Source organism: Dinoponera quadriceps, unplaced genomic scaffold (genome assembly GCF_001313825.1).
Source record: "Dinoponera quadriceps isolate SergipeBrazil2010 unplaced genomic scaffold, ASM131382v1 scaffold2723, whole genome shotgun sequence".
NCBI classification, from domain to species: Eukaryota; Metazoa; Arthropoda; class Insecta; order Hymenoptera; family Formicidae; genus Dinoponera; species Dinoponera quadriceps.
This window is the reverse complement of record NW_014556868.1, coordinates 589,726-612,686: the sequence shown is the minus strand read 5'-3', so window position 1 is coordinate 612,686 and position 22,961 is coordinate 589,726. Positions and strand designations below refer to the sequence as shown.

General features: G+C 42.3%; 4 protein-coding genes and 1 long non-coding RNA gene across 17 annotated transcripts; 2 read left to right on the top strand and 3 right to left on the bottom strand.

The window, feature by feature from the left end:
• Positions 1-138: 138 nt before the first annotated feature.
• On the bottom strand, positions 139-1,390 carry LOC106748346. The gene is made up of 2 exons (XR_001374743.1): positions 295-1,390; positions 139-235 (listed from the first exon to the last, which is right to left on the bottom strand). It is a non-coding gene; the product is annotated as an uncharacterized LOC106748346 (long non-coding RNA).
• A 137-nt stretch (positions 1,391-1,527) lies between these two features.
• On the top strand, positions 1,528-8,689 carry LOC106748338 (dopamine N-acetyltransferase). Its single transcript, XM_014626758.1, has 3 exons — positions 1,528-1,805; positions 3,393-3,662; positions 5,302-8,689. The coding sequence occupies exons 1-3, from the start codon at positions 1,593-1,595 to the stop codon at positions 5,458-5,460; spliced, it is 642 nt and encodes a 213-aa protein (XP_014482244.1). The 5' UTR covers positions 1,528-1,592; the 3' UTR covers positions 5,461-8,689.
• On the bottom strand, positions 8,630-10,804 carry LOC106748336 (zinc finger protein 622). 3 transcript variants are annotated; one of them, XM_014626755.1, is made up of 3 exons: positions 10,601-10,804; positions 9,565-10,274; positions 8,630-9,293 (listed from the first exon to the last, which is right to left on the bottom strand). In XM_014626755.1, the coding sequence occupies exons 2-3, from the start codon at positions 10,241-10,243 to the stop codon at positions 8,809-8,811; spliced, it is 1,164 nt and encodes a 387-aa protein (XP_014482241.1). In that variant the 5' UTR covers positions 10,244-10,274; positions 10,601-10,804; the 3' UTR covers positions 8,630-8,808. The 3 variants fall into 3 exon arrangements, with proteins under 3 accessions (XP_014482241.1, XP_014482243.1, XP_014482242.1); XM_014626757.1 differs by lacking the exon at positions 10,601-10,804 and adding an exon at positions 10,368-10,593; XM_014626756.1 differs by lacking the exon at positions 10,601-10,804 and adding an exon at positions 10,435-10,593.
• Positions 10,805-11,043: 239 nt separating this feature from the next.
• Positions 11,044-17,939, top strand: LOC106748342 (valine--tRNA ligase, mitochondrial-like). Of its 10 annotated transcripts, none has more exons than XM_014626769.1 (17): positions 11,044-11,125; positions 11,668-11,782; positions 12,223-12,430; positions 12,516-12,762; positions 12,848-13,076; positions 13,660-13,839; positions 13,916-14,040; positions 14,141-14,406; positions 14,610-14,832; positions 15,423-15,545; positions 15,626-15,733; positions 15,936-16,095; positions 16,279-16,553; positions 16,637-16,852; positions 17,049-17,160; positions 17,378-17,568; positions 17,773-17,939. In XM_014626769.1, exons 2-17 carry the CDS (start codon positions 11,740-11,742, stop codon positions 17,875-17,877), a joined length of 2,811 nt encoding a protein of 936 aa, XP_014482255.1. In that variant the 5' UTR covers positions 11,044-11,125; positions 11,668-11,739; the 3' UTR covers positions 17,878-17,939. The 10 variants fall into 10 exon arrangements, with proteins under 10 accessions (XP_014482255.1, XP_014482250.1, XP_014482252.1 ...); XM_014626764.1 differs by having other exon boundaries at positions 11,668-11,786; positions 17,773-17,877; XM_014626766.1 differs by lacking the exon at positions 11,044-11,125 and adding an exon at positions 11,141-11,277 and having other exon boundaries at positions 11,668-11,786; positions 17,773-17,877.
• On the bottom strand, positions 17,914-22,299 carry LOC106748343 (kelch domain-containing protein 4). Of its 2 annotated transcripts, XR_001374742.1 has the most exons (10): positions 22,088-22,299; positions 21,658-21,828; positions 21,152-21,387; positions 20,645-20,811; positions 19,916-20,065; positions 19,369-19,587; positions 19,017-19,204; positions 18,540-18,741; positions 18,286-18,464; positions 17,914-18,003 (listed from the first exon to the last, which is right to left on the bottom strand). XR_001374742.1 is itself a non-coding variant. In XM_014626774.1 (9 exons), exons 1-9 carry the CDS (start codon positions 22,205-22,207, stop codon positions 18,343-18,345), a joined length of 1,575 nt encoding a protein of 524 aa, XP_014482260.1. In that variant the 5' UTR covers positions 22,208-22,299; the 3' UTR covers positions 18,193-18,342. The 2 variants fall into 2 exon arrangements, 1 of the variants encoding a protein (XP_014482260.1); XM_014626774.1 differs by lacking the exon at positions 17,914-18,003 and having other exon boundaries at positions 18,193-18,464.
• Between the last annotated feature and the right edge of the window lie 662 nt (positions 22,300-22,961).

Genomic DNA, 22,961 nt, shown 5'->3' with positions numbered 1-22,961 from the left:
TGCGAGTGACACGTTTCGCACCTAACGGACAGCCATTTGCCACAGTTTTCCTTATATTATCTGCATTTTTCTTTAAGGTTCGAATTGTAGATTCATTCAAATTTGTTGATTTTGCAACAGACGATATTTTTTCCCCACCTTCTAAACGATTTAAAATTTGGATTTTATCTTCAAGAGATATAAACTTTCTTTTTAATCCTTTCCTTGTTTCTTTTGTGTTTGACATCATGCAAATCTAGGGTTAAAAATTACTTTATTATTATTATATTAGAACAAATGAAGAATATTACTTACAGTATTGTGTAATGTTGTCCAATTATAAACCACAAATAAACCGTTTGAGTGCCACGGAGCGATTTTGCGCTTCTTCGCTGTCGCTCGAACAGTGCCAGCAATCTCAGCCGACGTGCCACGCACGTCGTTTCTGTGACAATTGCCTGACGACGTGTATACCACGTCGTTGGCGATTCTGCGACAAAAACATTACGACGTGCGTAGCACGTCTTTCCACCGCAAGTGGTTAAAATCATTCATTGGGTGCACGGAAAGAACTGATGGGACGTTGTTGAATGGAAATCGCGCTGTGAGAGTACCGCGTTATAGGAGGGCTGTCGCAATTTCTGCTCCGCGTTATATGGAAACCGCGTTCTGAGAATACCGCGTTATAGGAGGGTTGACTGTACAGCCAATTAAAAAGAAACGGACCAAGCGTCTCTCTCAAGCTTCTCCAAAGTCAAGGTTGGAAAGTTACTTTTGAAAAATAACTCGTTACGGTTATCGTTATTAAACGAGTCGTTACAAAATTTTCCTTCTTTTTTCACCAAGTTTTAAAGACCCTTTGTCTTCAAGATTCCCTTGCGCTCTCCCATATGTATTATACGGAGTTTTGCATCAACATACAGATCGGTATAACGGGTTGCCTACTCGCTTCGCTGATAGGCGCGCGCTCAAAGACGAATTCAGCACGGCTTTGGCGGCATACACCCTTATAAAACGCTTTGCACACACACACACACACACACTTTCTCACGTTTTTGCTCGGAAAAAATGCGCCTGCGAGAAAACGTCTAGACAAACTGTTGTATACTGCTCTGTACATTGACATCCTGTACGTGTGTGCGAAGCAACGATAAAAGTGACATTATACTCGTTACCCCGGAAAAAGAAACCGCCATACCATCATTAATGAAAAAAAAATATAACGTCGTTAGTCGAAAAAGGGTGGGCCGGTAACGGCATTACAAGTAACACGTTGCTGTCCCCAACCTTCTGTACTCTCTCAATCTCGATTTCTTCCGTCTCTCCTCCAGCCTTTCGTAGCAGATCCCTCCTCGAAATTTGTATTGAATTAACGCGCAGCCGAATGATGGCTGCGCGCGGCCATTGTCGATGACCGTGTACGACTGACCCAGTGGTGCGTTTTGCCGAACTGGGTCGATCAATATACGAGGGCTTTTCCCATCATACGAGGAGGCGGCGGCGGTGCGACCCCCGTTCGCCACTCCACAGGGGTGTGTGATGCGCGTGTGGGAATTGCTGCTCTCAGCTTGCGCGGAAAATTCGCGCCGTGTCGACCACCCCGGTCGTCAAAGATGTCGTCCGATTGCCTGACGGTCGTGGACGTGTCGGAGGAGCGTTTCGACGAGGCGATCCACCATCTCAAGTGGAACTTCTTCGCCGACGAGCCGCTCAACAATGCGGTCGGACTCTGCACCAAGGGCGAGCCGCAATACGAGCTCGAGAGGCACTGCCTGCTCACCTTGAAGCAAGGCTACTCGAGGATGTTGTTGGACAAGAAGGGAGCGGTACGTACACGAGCGTTCACCCCATGAGAGCCACTTGTCAAATTATACTCGGTATGGCACGGGAACATCCCGGGTAACACAGATTGCTCGGCTAACTGTCGCCCGATGTTTGGCCGACGTTGGCAAACGGTTAACCGACAAATTCGTGCCGCTTTGTTTCCCGAAAGTTTATCAAAATCTCGAAACTCGACTCGAGTGGGACGATTTCTCGAAAAGTCTAAGGTAATGTCTGTTAATAGTTGTCACTTAAAATTTGTCTCACGTGAGATACTCAGATCTAGAGTTAGATTATATCCTTTCATTTGAAGCATGTAATAATATGTTTCATTTACACTCGCGATTCAACTAATATCTGACTTTAAATTCAAATTTGAGCATCTCACTTGAGGCAAATCTTAAATAACGACTATTAATACGGATTTTAATTTTGAGGGATCCAACTAATAAGACAATTCCTTAAATATCATGCAACTGTCCTGAAATATTGGAGAAGCGTGCAATTATCCTGAAAATATGCTCAGTGAACAAAAGATCGTAGATCGTTGTTGCAACGTCATTTAATAGCATGTGACATCTTTTAATATGCAGTTTTCAACGTTGTATCAACATTATTTCGAACAACTTTGATATTCCGTTTGTTTTTAAAATGTTTTCGCAATATTTGAAAAGTTAATATATACTGTCCGGTAATATTTTTAAAATTTTATAAAATGTTCAGTGGAAATATACAAGAGACGTAAAACCAACGTTTAAAAGTGTTAATCTAACGTTTCTTGTTCAACGGTTATAATATTGAAATTAGTACCGCGAGACAGTGTATTAAAAAAATTCAGCTTTTCCGGAAATAATAATAATTTTTGGTGCTTATCGATGTACTAATTTCTATATCGTTACTTTCTGAGACAATAGCATGCTATCAATATTTCAAGAGATCGTTTCAATATTCGGATTTCAGAATCTTTTTCTGACTTTTCGAAAAATCGTTCCATTTTTCGAATTTGGGCACGTCTTTTTTCGAGATAATACATATTCACTATCATTCCGCAAGAATAGAATATGCAAAATATCTTTCTTACTCACTATATAGATCTCCGGAGAATCTCATATTTCTTTCAATCCCTTAATCTGTCAAGGTCTCGATATTTTGTATTTCTTATGTCGCGAAAGATGATTACACAAATCTTCAGAACGATCTTACTTGGGTGTGGCACTGAACGGCATAATGACACAATTCTCTTATCTCGTTTTTTTTAATTACTCCAGCGTTACTCAATCGGATATTTTAGAAATAGCACATACAACTGTGTGAATTACTTATAATTTGTTATATTTATATATATTATACAGATTTTTATTCATATTTTATTTTTTTATATTTAAATTCCATCTTTATTATATTATTTATATATTTTACTTTCGTAGATATATTTTTCATATTTTATTTATAATCAACTATTTATATTATTCACTTCTGCTTCTATTTCGATTTGCTGATTTCAACATTAACATATCCCTCTTTACTTACTAACGCAATTATATCCCTCTCGCCGAGAGTAAACGCCTGTTATCAGCTTCCTCTTCTATCAGATAGCGGGTATGGCACTAAATGGCATATTGAAGAAGGGCGAACGCGAAGAGGCAGAACGGCGCCTCGTCGAGTTGAACGACAAAAAGTTCAAGACGATCTTCGGATTGCTCTACAAGGTAAACGAGAAGGTCGATCTGTTCGCCAAGTACAATGTTGACGAGCTGTTCGAGTGCCGGATCCTCAGCGTTGACGAGAATCATCGTGGTAAAGGCCTGGCGAACATCCTGATGGCGGATTGTGTGGAAATCGCGAAGAACGCCGGTTTCAAGGTTTCCCTCACGAAATTCACTTGTTCGCACGTACGCGGGGGTGTCTTCGGGTGGGGACGTCGAGGCGCTTCGAAAATATACGCGGAGAGCGAACTTTCGCACCTATATTGATTTTACTAACGCTATAAAAAAAAAGAAAAAAAAAAGAGAGAGGAAGAAGGAGCAAAAAACGTGTCGGGAGAGAGTTTCCTCCTTTTTTTTTTATTTTCGTCTCGTTATAATTTAAGATCGACGCGTCGGTATAACCGCCTACTGGTGTAATAACGCGCATATGTATATGTATAGCACATTCTCCTTTTGTTTCAGCATGCCCTTCGATTAATATGCATGGAGTGATTTTCGTTTACCGAAGTCACTGATATCACAGTGTTCTTCCGTTACTTTCTCCCAGAAAGGTATTCGTGTCGCACGCAGCCCTCTCTCTGCGCCGACGGGGCTGATCGATACGGACAGATTTTTGACAGGAGAGAATTGCCCAACACCAGCCGTCTAAATCCACACCTTATCATTTTTTCTGCGATTATTAATCACTCGAGCGAAGCTATTTATGCTAAATGCACGCCGAAAAATTGCGCTCGCAAAAGGAAAGAAGCTGGAAGAAGAAGTATTGAGAAAGTTTACTGAAGATTCACGGAGACCGGCTTGAATATAAGTTATGCTGATGAATTTTGCGTGAGGATAAATTTCACATCGGCTTTTAATTCCGAAGACACGATAAATTATTGCTTTCAGACGATGAGAAAAGGCGACCACTGTATCGATCCACCCCTTTGACGCGACTATGCGCGAATAAGATTATCACCTATATTAATAATCGTTATTTGAAACTTGTGTCACATGAGATCTCTTAGATCTGAATTCAGAAAATTTAGTGTTAGATTTAAATTTTTCACTTGAATCATGCAATATGCGAGGGGGGACCGAAAAAAAGCCGAACTGAGAGCGCGCTGCCATTCGTAGACGTAGTAGAAAGTTCTCCCTCGACATTGAGGTTGGTAGAGACCTTCACGAAACAGCTGTGCAGACGGCGTCAGTTTGTAGGTTTACGTTTGAGCGTAGTGTTGTGTTTCTCTTACTGTTATTTTTTCCCGCCTGCGGAGTCCTTATGGCGAATTTAAAAGAACAAAGAGTGTGTTGGAAATTTTGTTTCCTGCTTGACAAATCGGCAACGGAAGCTTACCAAATGTTGCAACAGGCTTTTAAAGAGGATGCTATGAGCCGCACGCAAGTTTTCGAGTGGTTTGGGCGCTTTAAACGTGGTGAGATGAGTGTTAAAGACCATGCTCGTTCCGGGCGTCCTTCAACATCTCGAAACGATGAAAAGGTTGAAAAAATCCGCGGAAAAATCAACGAAGATCGTCGTTTCACGATCGACCAAATTTCAAAAGAGACAGGCGTGAGTTGGAGCTCGTGCCGGCGGATTTTGACTGAGCGGTTGCGAATCAGACGTGTTTCCGCTAAATATACGAGTATGACGTTATATTTGTAATCCTGTTTCCATTGAAAACCTCAAATTCGACTCTAAATTTCAATCCGAATATCTCACCAGGCAGGTTTAAAGCAACGATTATTAATAAGGGCTTGTATCGGCAATTTTCATACAAAACGAAGAACGACATCGCTTGCATTCATCTTTCAGATATTCAAGGCCGACGCTACCGGCGTGTACTCGCAGAGGGTCTGCCTGAAACACGGCTTCCAGGTGGAGGCGGAGATCCCGTATACGGAACTGGAGGAGTCCATCAGACCGGCGCCGCCTCACCAGGCGCTCAAGCTGATGGTGAAGCTGCTGGATTGAAGCTAAAGGAGAAACGGAAGAGGAGAGATTTCGAATCGAGGCGCTGAAAACAGAAAGATGGATCAAGTCGTACCGATTCGCTACGAATCTCGGGAAAAACGGAAGCGAAGATGGTGTTATTCAAGATCGTACTCGCGACCGATCTGAAAGTTATTGCATTGTGCTCTCTGAAAGAATTCACGCGAAAACCCAGAATGACAAACGAGTTATCTCGAAATTTCTTGGTGGAATTCTGCTTCGAAAAATGTACAGTGAACAGTGAATCCGATATGTCCGTCTCGCAGGAACGAATTTGTTGCAATCGATTAAAGTTCGATCGATTAGAGTGAATTTGTTCCCGGTGGGACGGGTATATCGGATTCACTATTCAATTTCAAACGAAGGTATGACTCAAGTCGGCAAATTCACTCTACATGTGCGGAAAATCACTGAACTTGGTGTTGTTTTGAACATTTTTTCGAGCAAAGCTTCACTCGAGATGAATAAAGGAATGTGGTATTTTTATTCGAAGCGATAACCGTGAAAAAACTCATTAAACCGTTCATTCGGACGGATCAAAATCCACTTGAAATTTGAATTAAACGCTCGCTCTTGCGACTCTCCGAGTTGCGATATTTTCACTCTCGCTTTGAGCGAATTTCCACTCGTTTTGAGCGAAATTTCACTCCAAAAAATTCACAGAGAGCACACACAGTCTCCGTTGTTCAATCGCGTGATATCACGTTGACGTTAACACGTTATGCGCGCTAAGTTATTAATTAACGATATATATATATATATATATAAAAGAGAAAGATTTAGGGAAAATGTTTGAAAATTCGAAGTACGGCCGGTGGAAGAAAGATTGCGACAATTTTACCCTCACATACATCAGGACTCATCCAGTGATTTAATGAAGGAATTTATCTTCCGAGGATCACCAAAGTGAAAGCTAATTCTTTTATCGAACACGGATGCGTTTCGTTGAGAAAAAAAAGGGGAGAAAAGGGAAAGAAAATAAGTGCTGTGATCATTGTTTCACAAACTGGACCGGGCTTCTCGATCCGTTTCTGGCATTCTTCGGCGTTTCGATCGGATCGCAAACGAGAGAGAGCGCAAAGTAGATAAGTACATAATGTGTGTATCATCGTGTGACAATAACAGCTCTCTGTCTAATGTGTATGTCTCTGTCGGGCATCTCGTGAGAAACGCGACGCCCGCTCATAGAGTCGCATTGATAGTCATTGCGTGAGACTTGCCTCAGGTGAGATACTCGAAATTGAATTTAGAGTTAGATGTTTCCTCTTTCGACTGAATCGCGCTTGTAAGAGTAATGTCGCGTATGTTACACGCGATTCAAAGGAAAATCTCAAGATTCAGACTCGAGCGTCTCACAAGCGGGACAAGTTCCGAGCAACGACTGTTAATACGGGCCATAGATTCACATTTACCCGTAATAAGAAAAAACAAGCAAAGCAAGAGGAGAAAAAACAAGTATATACCGGGCGTTCACGTAGTTCACGTTTCATAAACGTCTCCGAGGTCGGAGGTATATCGGTTACTGCCCCACCCCCGTTATTAGCATGTAAATATTTCGAACGAGGTGTCGTTGTTAAAGAAACAAAGAGGAACGTTCATATCGAGGGGTCCGCTGAAAGTCTACCGGGTGTCTACCAACGCGGAATCCCCGTTCTATATTTTAACGCGGAATTTGTTTAGCCGAGACAGCCGATCGTTCCGGAGTGGCAAAGGAAGAAGAAAAAAGAAAACAAGAAATACAAGGAAGACGGAGGCGTACGAAGTATATCTCCAAGATCGTTGTATATCGCGAGAAAGAAGTATTAATTGATTATCGCGCGAGAGAGATGTTAAGTACAGGTGACAATAGTTCCCGACGCGGGGAAGGAATGAAGAAAGTGTCAAATGTTGTAGTTTCACATTTCGCTGCTTCAACTCGACACCTGCGCGATAAATGCGCTCTTTTTCGGAGCGCGAGTTTAGCGCTATTTTACGGCCCGTTTCTTGAGAAATCCGATAATTACATCGTACATGTAGAATACGTCTGCATGAGAACGTTTCAGCGAATAGTAAAGAAACAAAAATGTCCGAGATTTGATGAAAGGGAAGAGAATAATACAAAATTATAAAATGTGGTCTACAACGGGCGATGGAAGTGTGTTTGTAAGAAGTAAGATTGAGAAATTAACCGATCACAGCCGATTATTCTCCTCACATTCGAATATGACTGGTCGATATCTTATTCTTACTTCTTACTTAACACAGCTCTTGTTACTCATTGTGGACTACGCTTAACAATTCGTTATTTCCTCGTCGACAGTAGAAGGTAACGAGTCGCTTTTTCTCATTATGTAACGGGTAACGGTAACGAATTGCTCTGAGAAAGTAACTTTCCCGGTCCCGCCGCTGAACGGCCGTAGATAGCGAAGGTAATGGTTGGATTCTTTCTGCAAGCGTGTTTCTTCGTGAAACGAGACCTTACGGCGATTAAGATTAAGCGAATCTGCTTTCAAGTTGAGAAGTATATCGCGGGGTCGAGTCGGAGCCGGCGATCTGTCGTTGATCCTTCCGCGAGCGTCTCGCGATTCACTGATGTCGCGGTGAGGAACGTTGTCCATGGGGTGCATAATAACGTCCAAGTTGCGGTAAATAGGCCAAAAATGCACGGTTCTTTTCTCTCTTTTTCTCTCGTGCGAGCATCAGCGAAACGCGACGGCGGATTGTTTTCTAATTTATACATAATAATATATATATATATATATACTACATTCTATATGACGCGAGAGAATATCGAAGGAGAGAATTATTCTCGCTCTGTTGCTGAATAAATCACGGGTCCACACATGAGTATACAAGTTAAAAGGGACAAAAATTGAGAAAGAAAGGGGAGGGGGGAGGGTTACACGCGCGAGAAAGAACAGAGAATATTTTTGTCGCCGTTGTCGCGCGAGTTTGCGCTGGTATATTGTAAAACGAGGTTATTTTGTAAAAACGTCCGCCAGGAGCGCGCGATTTATAATGATTTGTATTGCGTGAGATGTGTGTATCCTTCCGAATAAATTTCGATTTCGTAGCAATCGTTTCGAAACACGAGGGACGAGCGGCGACGAGCGATCGCGAGTTGCTTCGGGGGGAGGGGGGGGTGTGAAAGAAAGCCATTCGCTCCCTTTATTCGAATATAAATACATTTGTTCCTGTTTTTACATTAAATATACAACAGTTGTGTGAACGATGTGACAACGTAATAACATCGGTGACACGAAGAAACCTTCGTAATCTCCGCAACTTCCGCTTCGCGATCGAGGAGTAGAAAGGCCTCCGGCGGCGTCGAAGAATCCGAATGGCCGGAGTTCAGAACATCGTCTGCTTCCTGAAGTAACGTTGCAGCTTGTTCGCCTTGAACTGCAGCTGCGTCGCGTACCTGGCCTGTAGCCTCTGCATGTACTTGATATCCCGGGCTTTCCGCACCGCCTCCTGCTTCTTCGTGTTTGTCCAGCCAAGCGCTCGATACTGCAGCAACACTTGCCGCATTTTGTGGCTCACCGACAAGTGAACCGTACTGTTCGGATTCAATTTTTGCTTGTAGTATCTCATTAGGGCTCGGTGGCCGATCACATTGCCGGACGGCAGTTTCATTTGATAATCGGTATCGTCCAGCTCGGCGGGCAGGGCCACCTCTACGTCCGGATCCTCGACGTTTCCAGCGTCCGGGTAGCTGGACGAGTAGTCGTAGAAGTCGCTGTATTCGAGCAACGCCTCGCCCTCGTGCAGCATCTTGCAGTGGCCCTTGTCCAGCATGTGCGTCCTCGCACCGTCCGCGCTTTTGAACGCTTTGCCTGAAAGTGCGAAAGGAAGTGTGAAAAGAAAGAAAGATCCGAAGAGTTATAAAGAGCCAGGCCGGGAGCACATAGGAAAAACGAGCGTTTCTTTCAACTTGTTGAAATTGTAGTTACTTCCGCTTAAGGCCGAATTTATCATCACTTCTAGCGTCTTTTGGAATACACAAACCCGAAGAAATATACCAACTGGTTGGTCAATTCCCTTACTGCTCAAATCTTACCGTTTATGCTTTCCTGTACTGTTCTTTAGCGCATAATTTCTTCTCACCTGAATCGTTGCACCAGATGCACATGTAACCAGCGAATATCTTCTCTCCTAGATATGTCAGCAGACCCCTTATATTCACGCAATATTCGGGATCGGGTATGAAGAAAGTGTGCGCAACCGTCATGTGCTTCAAGTTACGGGTCAATGATCTGCTGTGATGATCGCAGAACAGACAATCATTATTATCCATGGGATTCTCCGTGTCTTCAATCCACCCGTCCGAATCCACAGACTCCACGACTGAGTCGGTCTCTGTATCGTCCATATCTGTTCTCTTGCTGGAAACCGGATTTTCCACGGCGATCGAGCTCCCAAGTCCTGACGTATCGCCACTGACAGTTTCCGCAGCATTTTCGGTCCTCTGAGACAATTCGCTGTCGTTACTTTCATGTTTATTGAAGTTCTCCTTGTGCTTCTTCGAAACCAAATGATTCTCGTACTGATTCTTCGTGTTGAATTTCTTGCGACATGTGTTGCAATATCGATTCTCCTTTGATTCTTCATATTTCTTGCATTTCACGGCGTTCAATGCCTCGAACTCTTCAGCTGTGATCGGCGGTTGGTTAACTATCTTCCTCTTCAAATTGTATTTGTGCCATTCGGACTTGTAATGTTGTCTCAGGACTTCCAGATCCCATAACAGTATGTTACAGTTTCTGCAGGTGAATGGCGATGCCATGACTTCCGGTGGTTTTCCTTCGAATAACTTTCTATTTACATCGGGAAAAAGAATATTATTAAGTGTTTAACGAGAGAGTTTTCATCTTTCTTTCTGCATTGATTTGATATGAAAACTTGCGTACTGATCAAACTTAACCTAAATCAAATCTAAACAATATCACTTCTCAATGATTCACCGAATCTTCTTACAAAATCGAGCAACTGCTTTAGCTTTCAGAATCTTCCTTTACGGATTAATCCCCTCGCGTATATCATGCATATGTATAAAATATTAGCCGCTCATTTGCAAATATATGGTCTGAAGAGCAGCCTGTCGTTGACATCACGTGTATGCTGTTGTGAAAAATTTACATACCGAGGTAAAAAAAAAAGAATGAGACTTCTCTCTATCGCTGCTGCTGTAGGAATGGGATTCGATGATCAAAGCGAATCGATAATTTATCTTCGAAATACGTCGAATTCTTCAGAATATTCAGTTCATCTCCCTCGCAATATCCTTCTTAAAAGAAGACACCTTACGAACAACATATAAGTGCCGGTTTACTATAGGTATTTTAAGCCTTAAGCCTTAAGTAATTGGCCAATCACAGTCAACAATTTCTTAAGGCTTAAGGCTTAAGATACATATTGTGGACCGACACTAAACTACCTACGTGGCTCTGATTTAGTGATCTGTTCTTTAGTGTCGGTCCACAATAGGTATTTTAAGCCTTAAGGAATTGACCAATCACAGTCGAGTGTGAAGAGAATAATTAACTGTCATTGGTCAATTTCTGCACAGCTGAACTGGTGCAATAAGTTAGAGTGAAACAGGTATATTTTATTTCGCTCTAACTTATTGCACCGGTTTAGCAACGTATTTATAAAGAATAGGTCAATGGTAATTATTTAGTTTAGCTACTTCAACAGAAATATCCACGTAATTATGCTTATTCGACGCGTTTTTGCGCGAAACGAAAGGATCTGGCAGAAAAAAGCGTCGTTCTGCCCCGTAAAATGAGGTATTAATCGTCAAGGTTGACGATTTGTCAGGTTAGGAAATCCGTTGTATCGATGAAATGTAGCGATGAGCACACTCTGTGACTACAGAAAATACAAGAAATGCACGAGTTTGAAGCATGTATATACTTACAATGCGTTTATCGTTGAAATCGCCTGACTATAAATAAATATAAGTATTAAATCTTCGCCTTACTAAATTGTGCGTGTCTATTTCGTACCAAAATTAAAACAGTGAAGATTAGCAAAGGCTCCTACGCAAGGTGTGCTGTTAATTTATAATTTATAATCACAAATGTGAACTTATAATTGTTCCATTCTTCGTGCAAAAACACATCGAATAAACGTAATTTCGTCGATATTTGTGCTGATGTAGCCGAACGAAATAATTACCATTATCATAGTTTGTCTCGTGATTTACAGGACTGTCATTAAGTTATCAAACATGCAGCGGTTGAGCAACCGTTTGACCGTTCGCGCGAATTTCTGCCGGAGATGTTACTGTTCTTCCGTAAAATCGAACAACGATCAAAGATTGGCAGGTATCCTCCCTTTGAATGTTCTTTCCTTAATCATACCTTTCGACAATACTCAGAATTACTCATAGCATTATATCAACTTATACAGAAAATCAAGAATTATAAATACTTTACAAATCAAAATTAGAGAATTATAATACACAAAGTACATAAAATAGCTGTATAAGATTAAAATAATACATATAGTTTTCTCTATGTTTATTCGCATGAAACTAGAAAAAATATATTTGGTTAATGGATTATTATAGCGAATATATCAGAGTAAAGAAGAGAAATTATTTGACTACATTTGTAAAAAAAAAAAAAAAACTGTCACAGTCAGGAGTAAAGTGTGAGAATTTTGAGAAGAGAAGAGGAAGAAAGGAATCAAAGTGAGCACGATGTGTGAAGTGTATAATGAAAACAAAGTACGTACAATGCAAAATGATTTTGCAAACAGATTTCCCCGCAACGTATAACATAGAGAACGTGGAGCAAAGGTACAATGTGTGGCAGCAAAACAAGTACTTCGCCTCTTCGAGGGAGAGAGCCAGCGACAGCGACAGGAAGGATTCCTTCACCATGATTTTGCCACCCCCTAATATCACAGGGGTGTTACACTTGGGTCACGCTCTCACCGCCACCGTCCAGGATGTCTTGGCCAGATGGTGCGTTGCTGAAAGGGAATTCCTAAGACTTCTCCCGGCTTATTTTCACTTTCGTCCCTCCAACCGTAGACTTCTCTGTGCACAGGTACAGGATGAGAGGTTACTCAGTGCTGTGGATACCAGGTCTGGACCATGCTGGTATCGCCACGCAGGTCGTCGTGGAGAAACACTTGCGTCACACGCGGAATCTGTCGCGTCTCGACTTGACCAGGGAGGAATTCACGTCGCTGGTCTGGCGATGGAAAGCGGACAAGGCCGGGACGATCCGGGATCAGCTGAAGATGCTGGGCGCCAGTCTCGACTGGGACCGGGAGTACTTTACCGTCGACCAGGTGCGGTTTTAAAATCACCGACTCTCAGTCGGAATTGCTGCGACTCCGAAGCGGCTTAATAATTGATACGATTGACCACGCGTAGCGTCACAGCGCGGCGGTGACGGAAGCTTTCGTGCGGTTGCATGAGCGAGGCCTGTTGTATAGGGGCTGCGACTTCGTCAACTGGTCGCCCTCGTTGCGCAGCACCGTCAGCGAAATCGAGGTGGTGGACGTGGCTGTTCGCGGAAGCACCAAGCTCAGTGTGCCCGGCTACCGAAACAAAGTGACTTTCGGCCGTATGATGAAGTTGGCCTATCCCGTGGAAGACTCCGGTGAGTTGGAGATGCCTTATTTCATTGGTTTTCATGAAATACATCAGTCGTCATTATCACAACGATTATAATTTATGATTATTGTATTATAACGATCATAATATTATGCCTTACGCTATCATATCGTAATAGACCTAATATCGTGATCATCATATAACGATCACAAACGCGTTTATCACGTCACAATGATGATAATCATGATCATAATATCACGATTATCATACTGCAATGATCATAATATTATAATTGTTATACCATATATCATGATATCGTGATTATTATACAATAATTACCACGGTATCGTAATTATCATACCATAACGGTCTTCATGTCGTGATTATTATTTTATGATGAACATAATATCGAGATTATCATATTATGATGATGATAATGTGTGTGTGTGTGAGTGATCGTTACACTATAATCATAATATCTCGATTGTCATATCATATTATCACGATCAAAATTATAATTATCACAATTACTCAATTATTTCCAAAGTACCTTTTAAAGATCAACGAATCTGCGTTGTTCGAACGAAGCAAAACACGGGGTTACTTTAATTGTTGTTTTCTTTTCGCAGAGGAGGAGTTGATAGTGGCGACGACCAGGCCGGAGACTATATTCGGTGACGTGGCTCTCGCCGTGCATCCGGACGACGAGAGATACGCGAGGTACATCGGCCGGCGTGTTACGCACCCTGTCAGAAACGTTCCCATCCCCATCGTGGCCGACTCCGCGGTCAGGAAGGATTTCGGCACCGGTGAGAGGATAATCAATCCTTGCTAACGTTATTCTTACGACTGAGTCGTGAGAAGGACTGATCTTTTCTGCGCCAGGCGTGCTGAAAATTACGCCGGCGCACGATCGCAGGGACCACGGCATCGCCAAGAAGCACAATCTGCCTCTCATCGGCGTCATCAACGAGGACGGTAACATGACAGATGTCTGCAAGGGTTTCGAGGTGGTCGATAAGTTTGACGAGACCTTGTTTATATTATATGTTCCTCTATTTACTTGTACTTGTGTGTTTTAGTAACGTAATACAAATATTTATTCGACAGGGATTACCGAGATTCGACGCCAGGGAGAAGTTAATGCACGAATTGTTCGTTCGAGGAGTTCTACGGGACGTGAACAACGAGCACAGCGTGATGCTGCCGCGCTGCTCGCGCTCGCAGGACATCGTCGAGCAACTGTTGAAGGAACAGTGGTTCGTGAAATGCGACGAAATGGCTAAGAACGCCGTCGACGCGCTGGAGAACGAATCGCTGAGGATCGTGCCCGACGTGCACGAGCAACAGTGGCGAGACTGGCTCGGTAATATCAGGTAATCAAATAGTAGCAGGTTAGTTAGATAAGGGACTAATTAATCGCGCGCAGAAAAGAGACAGAAATTGGAATCAGTAGTAATAAGGCTGGTCAAGTTCTTATTACTTAATTTCTATCATCATGTGTGACTCCTCTCTCTCTCTCTCTCTCTCTCTCTCTGTGTCTCTCTTCTTTTTTTGATTTTCTCTTCCTCTTCTTCAGGGATTGGTGCGTGTCGAGGCAGTTGTGGTGGGGCCACCAGATCCCGGCGTATTCCGTAGTCTGTGACGGCTCGTGGATAGTTGCACGTTCTGAGGAAGAGGCTCATTCGATAGCCAGGAGGAAATATGGAGACGCCGTGGAACTCCGTCGAGACGGAGACGTCCTCGACACGTGGTTCTCCTCGGCGATCGTGCCGTTCGCCACGCTCGGCTGGCCTGAAGATGTAAGAATGAAGAGAGAAATATTAAATACAACGATACATCAATGATAACTTTCTACTAGATAAAATATACGATGAAACAAAGGCAAGGAAGTGCTATTTGTTCGCGTTATATTCACCGAAGAGGGTCCGAAGATGGATCGGAACGCTTTGATTTCTTTTGTATATCTGTAATGTAAACATAAAAACAAATCGAACGGTACTAGGCTCTTAAGATCTACAATCAAATAAAAGCATACGAAAGCCTGTAAAAGCGCGCACGTTGTTGCTGGTGTGAGTAAATTTATACGAGGATAATATATTTGACAGTGTTATTGGACACGCTGAAGGTTTGCCTGATATTCTCCCGTATAAATTTATTCACGCCAACAATTTGCGCTTGGTTCTCATAGGCCTTTGTATTTTTTTCATTTGATTAAACTGAAAAACTTATTACACGCTGACAACATCGGCCGACTCTTCTATTTGCCTTTATTTCTTCGTGTGTCACTTCAGGAGCCTTGATAATACTTATCATAATTTTAGACGATGATATTAAAAACGTGATTTGATACAAAAATACATGTTCACCTACCCTCTCTGTTTACTCACAGACGCAGGACATGGCGAAGTACTACCCGTTGTCTCTGATGGAGACCGGCCACGACATCCTCATGCTCTGGGTAGCAAGGATGGTGATGCTGGGCCTGGAGCTGACGCAACGTTTGCCCTTCAAGGTAACCCCTCCATCCTCCGGTAAAAATTGCAATTCTGTACGAATTCTGAAGAATCTCCGTGTCAAGTTATTATTATACAGGAGGTATTGCTGCACGGAGTTCTGTGCGACGCCAACGGCAGGAAGATGTCCAAGAGCTCCGGCAACGTTATCTCGCCGGAGAGCATTATCAACGGCTGCAGCCTGGAAGTGAGTGCGATGTTATAAGTAATGTAACAGAATGGAGGCGAGTAAAAGTTGATGATTAATATCGTAAGTTCGGCTCCTCGTTATTGATTCCATTTTTTTTTTTTATTTTTTTTTGCAACGCGCACCCAGATCTCTCGGCGATAAACATTTCTTTGTAATTCTCCACGGTTCGATTTATGAAGAATATCATTATTGTTGTCAGGAGTTGAACGCGCAAGCGACGCGCAGCCACGAGGCCGGCATCCTCAGCGCCGACGAGCTGCGTCGGACGCTTCGTGTCAACGCCAAGTCTTACCCCGAAGGGATAATCGACTGCGGCGTAGACGCTCTCAGGATGGCACTGTGCAGTCGTAACATCAAAAGTAAGTAAAGGAGGCTTTTTTTTAAAATAAATATCGCAAATTCAGATTGATCATGTGTGTGTGTCCTATTTTGAAATCTACTTATATACGAAGACACTTGTATTTAAATATAAATAAAATATAAATATTCTTTATATTTATTATATTCCTATTTAATATATATATATATTTTTTTTTTTCCAGATCATAATGTCAGTTTCGATATAGCAGACTGCCGGACGTATAAGAACCTGTGCAACAAAATCTGGCAGGCGAGTAAGTACATGTTGCTGATGGTGAACGAGGACCGAGAAGGAAACGAAGATACGGAAAATCTGAGCAATCTGGACCGGTGGATCCTCAGCCGATTGTCCCAAACGGTGGAGACGGTGAACACGGCGTTCGCCGAGCGGGATTTCTACAAGGCTGCCTTCGCGATTCGTCAATTCCTGCATTACGAATTTTGCGACTTCTACTTGGTGCGTATATCCACGGATCCTCTTGATATGTGCGCAGTTTTCAATACGTTAATATCGAAATATAGAAATATGTCTCTTCGTAGGAGGGGACGAAGTTTGGTTTCAGAGATGGCGACGCGAGAGTCGCATCCGGTCACTCGTACACCCTGAAGAGGTGTCTCGAGGTGTCCCTGAGGCTCTTCGCTCCTCTCGTACCTTACCTGGCGGACGATCTGTACACCAGACTCGCCAAGAAGCTGCCGATGTCCTTCCTGCAAGTGTCCTCGTTGCTGGAGGCTGAATATCCCGAGTTCGAGGAGGTTCTTTTCTCTCATTATTTGTTTCAAATTTGTTTCGGAAAATTGTCTTGAATTTACCTTCAATAGTAATGTAGATCGATTTATATTCGGGAATTCGTTCTAAGTACATATGTATCGATCGCACAAGTCGATAATAATTTGTGAATAAGAATAGAACGGTATTTTCAAACGGTTCTTTCTATTGTGCGTTTCTCAGTTTGAGCATTTGAGGAACGTTTCGTTGGAGGAGGACTTCCAGAAGATCATCGACCTGATCGACGCGATCAGAACCTGCATGGCGAATGTGAGCAAAAAGTTACATCCGGAAGGTAAGAATTCACTCACTTTATTCGACGTGAATTAATTCAAATTAGAGAAAGGTGCGATAAGATAACTACTTCGAAGGAAATTATATTCTTTTACTCTTTATAACAATTCAATTTATTGTGTTATTTTACATTATATAAAAATTCACTTTCGTTCCCGCTAATTCTTGAGAAATGTCAGTAATATCAGTTAATTGTGTGTAAAAATGACTATTCGTAGTTAATATTCTGACCGGAGACGCGCGGGACTACGATCTGTACAAGGACAACGTAAACTTAATCAAAGGAGTAAGCAGAATATGGAACGTGCCTATTCACTTGACGAGAGACTGCGAAATGGCGAGGAAGGATAACCACGACGAAATCCGATATGTTCACACGGACGACTGCTCGTTGCACATCGCAATTGCGGTAAGTGAAGGAGCTCTCTCGAACTTTGAAATCGACGCTTCAAAGTTAAACGTTCCTCGCGTGTACACGTGCTTCTGAAGTATCTACTTTCATTTAAATTTATTTAAATTTAACTTGTTTGAAATTTGTTTAAAATTAACGTAAAATTTACTTGTTCCAATTTATAATTCTCCTATCTCTATGTATCTATTGTTTATCCTTCAGGACGCGTCGGCGACGAAACAAATAAAGAGAAACATCGAGAGAAAACGAGACCCCAATACGGAAAAGCCGAAGGCCTCCCCGAAATTGAAGCAACAAGAGATCTAATTCGAAAGTTGTATAATTGTCATTGTACCGTGTGATTAATAAGTAAACAAGATCTATTTGTACCTAAATTTCCTAAATATAGTCGCGTAAGGTCCAGCTAAAACGCGTCCCCTCGCCAACAGGTTTCTAAAAAAATATTGAAGAAAAACATTTGGATATTTAGATAAATATTTACAGAGGAAAAGTGGGGGGGGGAACAGATCGCAAAAAGAGCGCAAAAAAACGCGGATCTACATTTCGGTGCGAAACAAAACGCGACATTTACAACGATCATATTATCGATCCGCATTAGATGCCAAAGATAACAGATAACAATTTATCGCGTGAACTCACTGAAAATCATTTCATTGTCATTTTCTCAGTCGAAAAAAGGTCAGATACTACCGTTGGCTTTGATTTTATATTTACATATTATACACAAATCATTCTCAGTCTTGATCAGCATCCGGTTATCTTCGGTTATCCTCAGTCATCCTCGCTACTGTCCTCGCTGTCGTCCTCGTCCGAGCTCGAGCCCGACTCGAACCACGTGTGCGATTTCAAACTGTCCGGTATCAGCGTCTTCCACTCCTGCAGCTTTCGGTAATCTGTGGCACAACGTGAAGCATAAGTGAAGCCGCTTCGGATGACGAGGCGCGTCGATGATCACACGAGGACGATACCCAGACTGTAGAAGTCGCTGAGGGTGTACTGCCGATCACTGTCCTCTACGATCCCGCCGTACAGATACAGGAGATTGTTCTTCGCCACCATTCCGGCGTTCATCCGCGGTGACGGCGAGAACGTGGCGGCTTCCCGCGAATTCTCGCCCGGGGATGGGCCGATCTCCGTGGCGGGAACCGCGCCGACCGGGCCCAGCGTCATCTGTTTCGCGCGAAAGCGCGGAGAATTCGTTTGAAAGAGTTCGTTCGTTTCGACGAAATAAAGCGATGTTTCCACACCGTTCTTATTAAAATGATAAAATACAATAGCTGTTATATTATAATCATTATATATCTAAAATGTGATAATCACGATACAACCATATTTCTGTCTATAATGTGATCATTGCGTGTGATTATCGTGCGTTGTGACAATATATACGCGTCAAACACTGATATTCAGAATATACGAAGGTAATTGCAAGGCAACAATAATACCGTGAATACTCCGTCCTCAACGGTGACCGTGCCCGGCCGCGCCGGATCGGCCGGCGACTCATCCGACATTTCCACGTCCCCGGAATCATCGCTCTCCTGATTTTCACCTTCCTCGTCCCCTTCTTCCTTCTGCCTTCTTCTTCTCCGTCGCTCCGTCGCCGTATTCTCCTTCCTCCCGCATAACGTCACTGCGAGAACATACAATTTATCATACGGAGCGATTCGAAGATTGTTAGTAAATACTTTCAAACGCTCGTTCCATTCATTCGCCGGTGAATTCATGAACGTGACGGAAGTGGTGGAAATGAAGATATAGGCGGGTGTAATTCGCGAGTTAAAACCGGGCGCTCACCGTTGTGCCAGTGGAACTTCTCGAGGTCCAGAGCGAACAGGTCCTTGTAGAACGTGCCACGCAGACCGTCCTCGTCGTCCTCTTCCTCTTCGTCCTGCACCCCGCCGAACAGCAGCGCCTGGTTGGGTTGAACGAGCGCCGCGGAGACGCCGCAACGCGGAGTCCCGCGCATTCCACTTTGCCGCACGCTCACCCACTTGTACTTGGTCGCGTCGTTCTCTGAAATTCCGTCGTATTATTTATAACATAATAAATATTCGTCGCGTCATACATCGCGACGTATTTATCCTACTTGTTTATATTTATATCGTGCGTTGAGTAAAAAAGTGTACGCGTTGAATACAAAAGAAAAAAAAAAGGAAGAGGAAAATACAGTTTTAAAGAAAAATCGATTTTTTCCCACAACTTTCCGTCGAATGTTTTCCGTTTCTCCCCGCGGAAAATTGGAAACAAATCGGTTCTTTCCTATTTTACGATTTCTTTTCGCGGGAAAATTGAAAAGAAAAGAAAAAAAACGGTTTTTTAACTATAGAGGAAAATAACTGACTGTCCGGGGTCAGAAGAAACATGTCGTCGTGAATGCGACCCTTGTCCACGTCCTTCTTCACCCTTTCCTTGCTGTAGCCGCCGTACATCAGGATCTTGTTGTCGGGGGTCGGCAGTACCACACAGCCGGAGCGTGGAGCGGGCGCTATGCCTGAAATCGTTGAATTATATGATTTAACTTTTAACTTATATTAATGTATATATTGTTGTTAGTGTTAACACATTGCGGACCAGACATTTTATTGCTAACCGTACCCAGTAGCCGGGTATGTTTTCGCCTCTAACGACGAAATAGGAAAGACGAGATATCTCGTCATCCGTCCGCAATGTTAATTATCCGCGTGTTAATTATAACTTAAATTTAATTTAATCAACTTATATTCACTTATATATCTATACATGTATATATATATATATATATATATACACACACATACACAAGTTAATATAATTAGATTTTACACTTATACTTACATTTACACACACACACACATAATTTATATATTATATTAGTATTGTGTATCCGGGAAAAAAATTCTTATACAATCCTATAAAGAATTATATATAATTACACATGTGATTTTTATGTACGAATTTTGTCTCTATATAGCTACAATAGTAATTATACATGGGTGTATAAAGGCAAAATTCATATATAATCACTTTTTTCCCGAATATCAACACATCGTCGCAATAATTCTTCTAAGATACGACAATCCGCTTGTATTACCGGCGGGCTCGATCTTGCGCCACACATACGTCTCGAGATCGAACGCGTAGACGTCGTTGAAGTACTTGTAATCCCTGAGATTATCGTGGAAGCCGCCGAACACGATCAGCTGTTTCTTCGAGTGTACCATCCGGTGGCCGCTTCTTGCAGATGGACCATTCGGAGCTCTGAGGACAAGTTACACTTCGGTCACAACGATTCCTCCATTGTACAATAACAATGTAATAACAATTGATCTTTCATCGTGACATTTTTACGCTATCAATGTTTACCGACACTTCAACATCTCGTATTCCGGTAACAGAGCGATTTAGCATCTAGCCCGTTCTTTTTAGCCGCGTTCAAGAAATTTACACACACGCAGAAGCGTACGAAGCACACGTGCGAGATCGATCCTCACGCTTCAGTGCAGATAAATTCCTTGAACTGGCCAGTTCGGCCAGTTCGGCTGAAAAGTGCAGACCAGAAATGTGAAATGTCCCGTCATTCTTCTCATTTCGCACGTACGTGATTTTCTCCCATTTTCTCTCCGACAGCAGAAACACCCATAGGTCGCGGTAGTGATAGAACTGGGACTCGCTGGGGCTGGAGAACTCGCCGCCGAACACCCACAGTTCTCCACCTCGCGCGGCGGTGCTCGCCGTTTGGTGGCCGCAACGCGGAGGCGGCGCTCCGGGTGCCTTCACCACCGACCACTCCTTCTTATTTATGTTGTAGATAAACATGTCTCCGTACACTGTAGTCTGGGAAATAAAAACGGGATAAGTCGTGTATCTCTTATTTCATTATTATCAAACATTCGACACGTTTATTCGCTAATATTAATTATCATCTGAAAATATCACTTGCTATATTAAATATCATTCCGTGTGCTGTTCGATATTTGATACTTCTGAAGGTTTCAGTTTACTTCATTCGCATCTCCAATTGTAGAAATGATTCATCCGTCGTATGATTATTTCTTGTCATATGATCGTTGCATTAAACATCCGTCTAATTAACTTTACAAATACCTGTCGGCCATCGTAGAATTCACCGCCGAGCATGATGAGCTCGTCCTTGAACGGGTGTGCATTGAGGGTGAAATTTACTCTTCTGGACGGTGGCTCAACTACGGCTTCCTTGACACGCTGTCTACGAGCTGCCTCTCGTTCTATCTCCGCCACTACCTTCTCTATGTCATCCTACGGTAACAAGTAATATTCTTAATTATATATTATCACAATTTCCCTCTTCATTCTGCTTGCTCCTCTTAATTCTAATTACTTCTTTTAATTCCAACATCTCTCTCTCTCCCTCTCTCTACATAACGTTTTTAATTAACATGTTGGAAGTTTCCATTTTCTGGCCCCTTCTTGTTCTCGTTTTCAAATTAAATTCTAATTCCTCTCTCTATCAATTTCTTTCTTAATTATCAATGTAAATAAGAAAGGCAAATATAACCTCTCCGAGCGCAGCTAACTCCTTTTTCTGCCGGACGTTCAATTTCTTCTCGGTTTTTAACGCCGTCTTCTCGCTGCCGCTCATCTTCTTTTTATTTTTACCCTTATCCTTCTTCCCCATCGTCTATATTATCGAAGAAAACGTGTGATAAATTTAACACCAATTATTTCAATTAACACTTCGCGGAGGCACGTGTTTAAATCCACATGGGCCGTCAGAATAACAGTACACCCGATAAAAGAGAATAATTGTTATTTTGTGCCATCTAGCGGCTTTAACAGGAACATGTTTAATATAAGGTTTGAGTCTCGGCTAAAGAGGGTTCGAGTCTTGGCTAAAGCAAGGTTTGAATCTTGACTAAGTGACTTGCCATATCTCTCTTATTTTATTAGTTCTGAAATCACCGCTACGAGCCGCCACCGTCCTTATATTAGTTATTTGTATCATGTTACGCTATTTTCGATTTTTCTGTATTATATTGCATTATATTGCATAATATATAACACTGCATTATGTTATATTGCATTTATTATATTGCATTACATTATATTGTAATGTAATGTTGTATATATATTATAACATAATACACAACACGTAATAAAAACAAGTATAATGTTAACATATGATATATTTTTAGATTACTTAAACTCTCTTCTTTCTTTTTCTACAAATGTCCGTCCTGTCATGAAAATTAAATTTTTCCGATTCGTCGTGTTGACTTGTACTACTTGTTTAGGAAAACTTTCGATCTCCCGGACTTATGGTTGACTTGTACTACTTGATCAAGAAAATTTTTTAATGTTCGATCAAGTAGTCAGGCAACTGAAAATTTTCTCGAAAAAGTGGAATGATAAGTCGATGATAAGTCAGAGAG